This window comes from Sinocyclocheilus grahami, unplaced genomic scaffold (genome assembly GCF_001515645.1).
Source record: "Sinocyclocheilus grahami isolate Dianchi unplaced genomic scaffold, SAMN03320097.WGS_v1.1 scaffold619.1, whole genome shotgun sequence".
NCBI lineage: Eukaryota > Metazoa > Chordata > Actinopteri > Cypriniformes > Cyprinidae > Sinocyclocheilus > Sinocyclocheilus grahami.
The window spans coordinates 214271-224904 of NW_015505798.1; the positions used below are offsets into that span (position 1 = coordinate 214271).

Consider the following 10634-nt stretch of genomic DNA (forward strand, 5'->3'; position numbering starts at 1 on the left):
ATCATTCATGCATTTCAAATTTTCACATTTAAGTTCAATTTTTACATTTTATTGTCACCTTAAGTTTTGATTATTATTTAACTGTATTTACCCCATTTTCAATGTGACAGGGAAATTGCATTACAAATCTTTTTTTCTACATACTGTAACTTTACTTGAATCACATATTTTATTATTTTATATAATAAAATATAATTTTATTTTATATTTTCACCTACTTTTATATATATATATATATATATATATAAATAATTGTATATATTTTTTTATTTTGTGTTCTAACAATTTACATTCACCTTACATTATTCTTACATTTCCTGTATTTCAAAAACATATATTTTTAGACAATTTTCTACACCTTAATTTTGACCATCCTATTTTTCTCCACATTAATTTAATTAATTTCTATCACAAATTTCATCGCTTTTTATTTATTTATATTTTAACATTTTATTGTTACATTGAGTTTTAATTATTATTAATTATTTACCTGTATTTCAGTCAGGTATTTTATGTACAGTTGGACCCAAAAGTCTCGAGACCACATTGAAAATCTGGGATTGAAAATGTAATGTAATAAATAGTTTGTTAATTTTAATCATTTTATTTCAGTAATAATATAATACAATTGAATCAGCTTTTCACTTAATTTGATGTGCTGATAATATAATTTGTAATAGAAAAAAAATTGAATACATATTTGATATCAGACATTTTAAACCTGGTGATTTGAATGCTGGACTAGTTGTAGTCTGTCACACACAGTCAGGGTGACATGCTTCAGTGTGGTTGTGACGACAGACTTCTCAGTTTGAGCAGAGCTCTGAATTGAAAGGTTTGGGTCAAGTATTACTCCCTTTGGCTAAGCAGTGACTGTGTCTCTACATATCATGCTTTTTCCGTATCCTGTTACAGTTGTGCATTAATGTGTAAACTGCAGTAGCTCAGACATTACCATTGATAGGGAAGACGCAGCAGATGTAGACATTCTGTAGTCATGGTAAATGCCTGCCAGTTCCAGCATCGGAAGCTGGACATTACAGACACTTTCTCTTTCTATCTCCATCCAGCCTGTCATCATCTGCTGTGTGAGAGGGAATGTGCTGTTTCAGGGTCACATGCTGGAAACTCTGGCATTGGGCGCCCTTTACTCTGTCAGCAACACCACAGGCAGACGTGTTTTCCTTCATTTGTTTTAGTGTGGATTTATTTATATCATAAGTTGACAATGAAACACTAGGTGCCTGCAATATCTCAGGATGTAAAGATGTGGATATGCCATCTGGCAGCTCAGCCAGGTGGGGATGTACCTGTTGGTGGAGGCATTGTCTTGCTTGTCTGTGGGTCTCGGCCTGTATCTATTTCTGTCTCAGTCTGCTCACCTCTACTCTCTGTCAGCCTGTGGATGTATCTTTGATTCCCCCCCCCCCCCCCCCCCCCCCCCCATCTATCAATGTGTGTTTCAGTCAGTAGTAAGACCACTGACTAGGGAGTCAGCCATTCTGGGCTGCCAAGATGATTGCATTCACTGAACCTGCCTAAAACTTCCCAGAATGCAATGTAAAAAATAGTGAGCATCAGCTAGTCACTATATTTAGTTATCGAAAATGTTTAGTCTTGGAATGCATTAAACCTTAATTGTGGTTTATTTGTTATGTATTATACAGTAATCAGAGTTGTTATATTAAAATTGGGATATGTTTTTAATTTTTATATTTATTATTTCATTTTTAATTTTATTTTAATTTGCACAATGACATAATTGTTTAATTTCACAATAGCATGATTGCTTTTTCAGTTGTTATACATTATTATTATTATTATTTTTATTTTTATCAACATGAGTATTGTTTAAAATATATAATATTTAATTTACACATTTAATTACATTGTTAATAATAACTTCATAATTACACATTTTATATTTATTATTATAATATATAATATTGTAATATAAAATTTTTTTTACAGGTATGTATGTGTGTGTATATATATATATATATATATATATATATATATATATATATATATATATATATCTCTAACTCTAGCACTTTCTATTCTATTTTCATTCTACTTTATTTATATTTATCTTCTTTTTTTATTTTTTATTTATTTATTTATTTATTTATTTATTTTTAAACAACAAAAAACAAACAAACACTAGCTTTCAATTTTTTCTATTCTATCTACTTTTTCTTTGTGTGTGTGTGTGTGTGTGTGTGTGTGTGTATAATATATATATATATATACCTTGCTATGTGTACTGCGTTAGGCTAACTGAGACTACTCATTTGCATTTATATATTGTTGCTCTTTTGTTAGTTTTGACTAAGTCGCTTTGGATAAAAGCGTCTGCTAAATGACTAAATGTAAATATATTCATAAATAATTTATATTATATATGAATATACATGTTTTATATATAAACAAAACATATTTTTCTTAAATATATACATGCATGTATGTATTTATATACATAATAATTATTCACAGTACACACACACATATATTATGTAAACGAAAACTTTTATTTTGGATGTGATTAATCACGATTAATCATTTGACGGCACAAATTATTATTATTATAGATTTACTGACAATTTTTGCTTAATGCAGAATAAACACACTTCATAATGGAATAATTGCTTTTTTATTTTATTTTATACATTATTACATTTTTACTGACAATTTTACTTAAAAATGCAGGATAAGTTAATAATCTTGTAGTGCTTTTTATATAGCTACGACGATGATGCGTAATGCAGAAACAGTGCTCAATTAAAAAGTATAAGCTATATGTAATGTGTGACTTCGTAATAGTGCAATAAATAATTGAGTTAATAAAATCGCAGTGTTTAGAAAACCTTGCCTAGTGCCTGAATTCATGTTAAGAATATACAAATTCACAAAATAAGGAACTCCAGTTTCTGGCCAGCATGGTGAATAACAGCATTTGTGGGTGAATCTGCCAGTATCTCTCTGATGTTCAGATTTCCTTTCTAACCAAACATCATTACCACCGAAAGAGCCAGCAGTCACTGCCATAGATTATGAGTAAACATGCCAAATTAATCTGATCTGTTGATTTGCTAATTTGACAGAAATGAATTGACATTGAGTTATTTAAATTCTTACCTAGTAACACATTCACACCAGAGTAACACATTCATGAGCTGTTAACAATTCTGTATGTGTATGGACATACATGTGTGTTTGCACACACTAATATCCCTTTGATTGATGCTATAAATTTATGTAAATGATTGTTGGATTGTGTATTGGATTATGGACATTATATAGCATTGTTAGCACAGCTAATACCGCGCTAGACTCAAATATCTAGTTTCTTCTCAGGTGGGCTGCTCATTTCAGGACTTAAGCACCTCAAATCTCTTTTCCAGCTCCATGATGGTTTTTAGCATGCTAGTGCTAATAGCCTATTTGGCAGCTGGTCTTTATTCATATGAGGTTCAGGGTTTTCTCCAGTCATGGAAAGCCTGAAAATATTAGAACTGTTATAAAATTTTATAAATAATAGAAATTTGATTGGCCATCATGAATATGAGCTTTTCTTGTTATCCTCAACTCTAAACTGTTTAATTGCCTTGAAATGTATTTATTTTTATGATTTTTAAAACATTTGCTAGTTAAAATATGTGAGAACCCTGAAGGTTTTGCTATCTTGCCTTTTTATCTTCTTAAAGGGATAGTTCACCCAAAAATGAAAATGTACTCACCCTCAAGCCATCCTAGGTGTGTATGACTTTCTTCTTTCAGACGAATACAGTTGGCGTTAAATTAAAAAAATGTCCTGGCTCTTCCAAGTTTTATAATGGCTGTGAATGGGTGTTAACAATTTTGAAGTCCAGTAAAGTGCATCCATCATAAAAAAGAACTCCACATGGCTCTGGGGGGTTAATAAAGGCCATTTGAAGTTTGTGTAAGAAAAATATCCATATTTAAAACCATAATTTGTAGCTTCCGCTAATTGTCATATGCACGTTCACGAGAGAGTGGTGTTCCAGTGGATGATGTAGGACGTAGGCGTAGCGTAAGCTCCGGTGAGAATAAGCTTGTCTCGTGAAAACCAAAAAAAAATGTCCTGGCTCTTCCAAGTTTTATAATGGCTGTGAATGGGTGTTAACAATTTTGAAGTCCAGTAAAGTGCATCCATCATAAAAAAGAACTCCACATGGCTCTGGGGGGTTAATAAAGGCCATTTGAAGCGAATCGATCCGTTTGTGTAAGAAAAATATCCATATTTAAAACCATAATTTGTAGCTTCCGCTAATTGTCATATGCACGTTCACGAGAGAGTGGTGTTCCAGTGGATGATGTAGGACGTAGGCGTAGCGTAAGCTCCGGTGAGAATAAGCTTGTCTCGTGAAAACCAACCAGTCTCCTCTTGGCTGATATCAAAATCCTCTGACTTTTTTCTTTACAAATCCTCGTTTTGTACTTCTAATTCATGACCGGTGTTTTGTTTTCTCTGCGCTTCCACGTTTGTCACTTCTCACCGGAGCTTACGTTATGCCCTGCGTCCTACGTCATCCACTGGAACGCAGCTCTCTCATAAACGCGCTTACGACTGTTAACGGAAGCTATGATTACAGTTCATAAAGTTTTAAATATGGATATTTTTCTTACACAAATGCTTCGATTCAATTCAGAAGGCCAAAAAAAAAGTGGATGCACTTTTTTGGGCTTCAAAATCTCGACCCCTATTTACTGCCATTATAAAGCTTGGAAGAGCCAGGACGTTTTTTTAATATAGATTAATTATTGTATTCGTCTGAAAGAAGAAAGTCATATACACCTAGGATGGCTGGAGGTTGAGTAAATCATGGGGTAATTTTCATTTTTGGGTGAACTATCCCTTTAAACACTGCATTTGCTAACACATACCATGTTTTGATCCATATAAAGCATATTTTTTTTTTACTTTTTCTCTTTTTCTCCACAGGTAGAGGCCATCTTGGTAAACATCTTCGGAGGAATTGTTAACTGTGCCATCATTGCTAACGGCATAACCAAGGCCTGCAGAGAACTGGAGCTCAAGGTTCCCCTGGTGGTCAGGCTCGAAGGTGGGTGTGGCCAAACTATAACATTTATACCAAAATTCGCAATTTATGAATCAAAGGTTTCAAACCTTTACCTGTATTCAAACCTGTGTCTGTCAAGTGTAGAGTTTGTTGGTTTTGGTTAGCAAACATGTCACGCCACAGCATTTGCTGGTGGCAGTGAGAGGAGCAGAGGAGCCAGGCGTTGATTGCGGGACCTCTCACCTGTGTATGCTAATGCTACGCGCTCATGTGACACTGGGCCTCGGCCTGCTCCCATCTGGCCATTAGGGTAATTGGCAGAAAACAGCTGAGTCGTTTTGCACGGAGAGAGACATATACTCCACTCCATTAATTTTCTGCCCCTCGTTTGTCCATGCTGTACTCTGTCCTTCTGAGGACTGCTTAAAGGTGCAGTAGAAGATCTTGGAAAATGCTAACTTTAGCCTGATAGTACTGAAAGCGAACGTCCCACCCTCCCTGCAATCGCCATCCAAAGCCACGCCCCCTGAATACATATTCGCTCACAGACCAGAATACCAGAGACAACATTACTACAATAGGCTACATCAGCGGTTCCCAATTCCAGTCCTCGCACTGGATGTGAAGACGCGTGTGTGTGTGTGTGTGTGTGTGTGTGTGTGAGTGTGTGAGTGTGATGTGTGTGAAGACGCTGCGCAGCACAAATCCATGAATGAATGTTCTGAAGTGAAGTAAACGTCAACGTATTTCCCCTGCTCAGAGAGTGTACTGTGTAGGGATCATATCGATCGGAACACAGTTCATGCACGTAGCTCACTTCTAACGAGCTGGTTATCTGAATCGGGTGTATTAACTAAGCGAGACATGCAAAATATGCAGAGCGGGGGGGCGCGAGGACAGGAATTGGGAACCGCTGGGCTACATCATATGTCATTCACCGGTGAGAAAACTTTAAAAATACTACAATACCAGGAAGGAAGATCGGGTTGTTGATGTTTGTCTGCCATCCTCGCTCTGTCTGCACAGCGTGCGTGAACGCGCTGATGACGTGTCCTGTCTGTGCAAACCGGGTGCGCAGAGGTATGATAATACATACGCTGACAGGCAGTTAGGAAAGCCAATTAAAACGCTTGGACCGAGCGTTTTGATTGGACAAACATTTCTTGGTCCTACGCCTTCCACAGAATATATAAATACAGATAAAAACATGTAGACCACTTAACTTAATGATTGCTATCGTGATGTGAAGAGACTTTCAACCAGCATAACAAAAAATGTTTCTGAAGACAATCACCTATTGCACCTTTAAATATAGGACAAGAGCAGCATTAAGATATTTAGCACAATTAAATGCTTATTGTTTTAAGTTTCTGATAATATTTACACTTTCGGGGGGAATGCACATGTGGGCCAATATGGTGGCAATATGCCAAATATGTCAATGAATACAGTTTAAATGTTTGAAAGTGACTTTTGTGTGAGCTGTGATTCATACATTGCTACACTATTGACAATATACAATTGACCTGATTTTGCCTGCAAAATTTCACTGTGTCCGCACCTTTACGAAGAACACAATAAGAGATATTTTTAAAATTGTGCTGGTCACTCTTTTCCATCCAGCTTAGGTGCTCTCTGTTAACTGCTACAAACAAATCATTAAGTCAGTGAGTTAAACTTGAAAACTTGAATGAATGATTGTGCAATGGATTCATTTAAAAAAGACTGTCATTCTGACAATCATTCAAAAGAATGATTAATTCACAGACATCACTGCTTCTCTCACAAATTCTCCAAAAAGAGATTGGACAGGTGTCATGAGGGCAATACCACTTGCCTTTTTCTCAAATAAAGCTATCAAATGGCTTCAGAAGACTTAGTGCAGAAAACATATGGGCCATTTTTATTATATTTTATGATATGAACTTGAATGCCTTACTTTCACATTCATTGTAATTGCATGGAAAAGAGCGACCAATGCAGTCTTCAAAAATTCTAGCTCTTGTGTTTCACCAAAGAAAGAAAGACCCATACATTTGGAATATTTTAATAAATATATTTGTATTCGTTATTTATATAAATAATTAATTAATAATGGAATAATTTCCATTTAATTAAAATAACTGTAATAATACATTTAAATTAAATTATTACAAATAATTTAATCATTTTCATTTTTGGGGGGGTGAACTAGTCCTTTAAATTAAATGGCTAAAAGCCTTGATATCATCCATAGTGCAAAAGTAATTACTGGCACACAATTTTCTCAAAACATTTTCCATCCAAATGAAAATGCCTTGAAGCAACAGTGGCTCAGATTCGCCTGCCCTCTCTGGAAAAGTGAATTAGCCACAGTGGCCTGAAAGCACTCAGTAATGGGTGTAAGAGGCAGCATGCTGCTTACAGATCGATTGTCTATTCTGTCTCTCTGTCTGTGGCTGATCATGTCTGACAGATCGCTATAAGATGGTTCCCAGCTTAGAGTTTAGGTGTATTAGCTGCCTATTGATTCAGGCCCATTTCTTGACCCAGCCTCTCCATAAGCTCCACCTTCCCAAGAAAGACTTCAGGTACATATGAGTGTGTGTGCATGTTTCTCTACGTACTCTCTTCTTCCAACTTTTCCACAATCAGCTCCTTTATATAGACACATAAAGAGCATCCTGTTTGGGTATAAGATCCTGATTTTGTTCTTCAACATGCTGAATCAATGATACTCAGTTCAGGCCAACAGTAGTTGTTCACTCAAAATATAACTCACATTTCAGTAGATTTCTGATAAAGCTTCTTTCAAAACTCATTATTATTATATGTGACCCTGGCGCACAAAACCAGTCTTAAGTCACTGGGGTATATTTTTAGTAATAGCCAAAAAAAAAACATTGTATGGGTCAAAATGATAAATTTTTATTTTATGCCAAAAATCATTAGGATATTAAGTAAAGATCATGTTGCATGAAGATATTTAGTAAATTTCCTACCGTAAATATATCAAAACTTTTTTGATTAGTAATATGCATTGCTAAGCACTTCATTTGGACAACTTCAAAGGCGATTTTCAGATCGCCTTTAAATCTCAGATTCCAGATTTAAAATTTTCAAATTTTGTCCTATCCTATAATAGAACCTTACATCAATGGAAAGCTTATTTATTCAGCTTTCGGATGATGTATAAATCTCAATTTAAAAAAAAATTACCTTTATGACTGGTTTTGAGGGTCCAGGGTCACATATGCGCATGCTGCTTATTCATAATCATATTCTGTCAGTTCCATAATGAGTATGTATGTTTAAACATTAGATATTCTAATGTAAGCTTTGTTCAGAGGCATAGGCCAATTCATACTGATTCATTCTGCTTGGTTTTGGTGTTAAGTTGGTCTCTTGCAGCACCTAGTGGCAGTGAGCGAGTACAGACCTGTGCGTGTCAGCTCCTAGATGCTGAGATCAATACAGTATATGAGATATTACCACATACAGTACATAGCATGCAGAGATTTGACTCGCAAAAGGCCATCTAAGATCCACCAATCAGAGCAGTCCAAGAAAAAAATACCTTTCAGTGTGTGTGTGTCTGGGTATTTTTCGTGGCTTTTGTTTAGGCTTGCTCTCTCTGCCCTCAGACGACTCAGCATTGTCAAGCAGCGGCGGTCGGTGGATATTCTATACTCCCAGCACACGGCCCTGCTCGCCCTCGTCCTCTGCTAATGAAATTATACAATTGATTGTTTTGTGCTGCCAAATGTGGGAGACGTGTTAGAAATGAGTTATTGTGCAAGCGGACAAAAGCGCTGAAATATCAGTAGTTAAGTGGTGCCGGTAATTGAATTCCTCATGAAACTGCTATTGATTAGAACATCCACTCTCCTGAGAGAGCGAGTATTATCATAATTACACTGCAGGACAACAACACACACACCTGTACGTTTAGTGGTACTTGTACATTGGCATAGAGCTATTTTAGATTTATAAGTATGTAGCTTAAACGTACTGTAACTCAGATATACTGTACAGACACATTAAAAAACATTTTGGCACATGTAGAATTGCAGATCCAATCTGATAAGGTTCAGATTTATATGTAGGCCAATATGCAGGATGATGCTTTCATGCAAACACTTTTTACGGCCACATGGGTCATAAAAGAATGGGAATTTGAAGTCGTGGGTTAAGCAGTTTGCATGTAGATCCATGGTGTTGAGGTGCTCATGTGGGCGATGCAAGTTCAAGCCTGACTCGCAATATGATCTGATCCCATTCCCCCTTTTCTTTTATTTCCTTGCCATTCTCTACACTAGCACTGTATAATGTAAATTTTAATTCATAAATGCATAAAAATAAAAATACATTTAAAAAGTAAAAAATTATTTACAAATGTATATTTAAGATAAGTATCGATGAACTAAAAACAAAATATAATGTTTATAGAAATAATATTAAAAGTAAACATACATTATTAGATTAAATATATAATAGTCTAGAAAAATAAATGTTTAAATATGTTTTTAAATAAAATGTAAATGTTAAATATTAAATAAAATATGTATAATAGTTATAATTATTAAATAAAAATATATATATATAATCGCATAAATAAATGTATAGGAAAAATATTAATGTTCAAAAAAGTATATGAATAATTATAATATACAGTAAAGTACAATTAATTTAAAAATGCTGTAATAATAAAATGATTTCAATTAAATATATTAAAATAAATGTAAAAAATGTAATGGAAAATGTTTAAATGTGTATATATATATTTTTTATTATTATTTTAAAAGTACATTTTAAAAATATAATGGAAAACAAAAGAAAATGTCCAGCACAGTTCTGTAGCTTGCAAATCATTATTAAACAACATTTTTTTATAGGCTTGTTTTTGACACACATTCTGTGAGTGAGAGCTTTTCTCCCTAAGCTCCACATTCACCTGTGAAATCAGCACGTCTGTCATCTACAGCTGTTCACCGGTGCTCAGCAGAGTCACACACCTCTCACATGTGTCTGTTATTCCTTCACTTACATCTCACAACTTCTGTTCCCTTTACTTCTTGTCCTTCTGCCTTTTCTTCTCAATCTGTCTTCATCCTTTTGACCCCTGTGGATTAGTTTTCTGATTTGTTTTATGGTGTTGGCCCCGGGCCCTGGTCCCGTGTCAGGGGGGCCAGAGTTCAGTGACATTCAGAGTCACTGTAGAGACCGCAAGGGCAGCCCAAGCAAAATTATACAGTGCGTGCTCAGTCGGGACGTCTGCAGCTGGCACCAACACGTCCCCCCGGCCAGTGAACGCAGCACTCGCGTTTCCAGCCAATGGAACGAACAGCCCCATTGCAATTCAGCCAATGGAACATTTCCTGTCCTTTTCAGCCAATGGAACAATCCCAAAGCATTTTCAACACTACTGCTCCTTCAAACCAGCAGAGACACACTCCCCAAACTCAGCCCTGCCAGGCATACTTTTTTTTTTGTTTTTTTTACTCTAGCCAGATTTCTTTGTTAGGCCTTAATGTAAGGATGGATACTGATCAGCATTATATAATATTATATTATATTATATTTATTATTATATTATATTATATTGTTTTA

General features: G+C 35.2%; 1 protein-coding gene across 2 annotated transcripts in view; it reads left to right on the forward strand.

Moving 5' to 3' along the window:
* LOC107557774 (succinate-CoA ligase GDP-forming subunit beta) overlaps window positions 1–10634 on the forward strand; it is a 127138-nt gene that overhangs the window by 114843 nt on the left and 1661 nt on the right. For both annotated transcript variants that reach the window (XM_016241300.1, XM_016241299.1), the window contains exon 10: window positions 4967–5087. In XM_016241300.1, the coding sequence (XP_016096786.1) occupies window positions 4967–5087 (121 nt within the window). The remainder of the gene's footprint in view (window positions 1–4966; window positions 5088–10634) is intronic.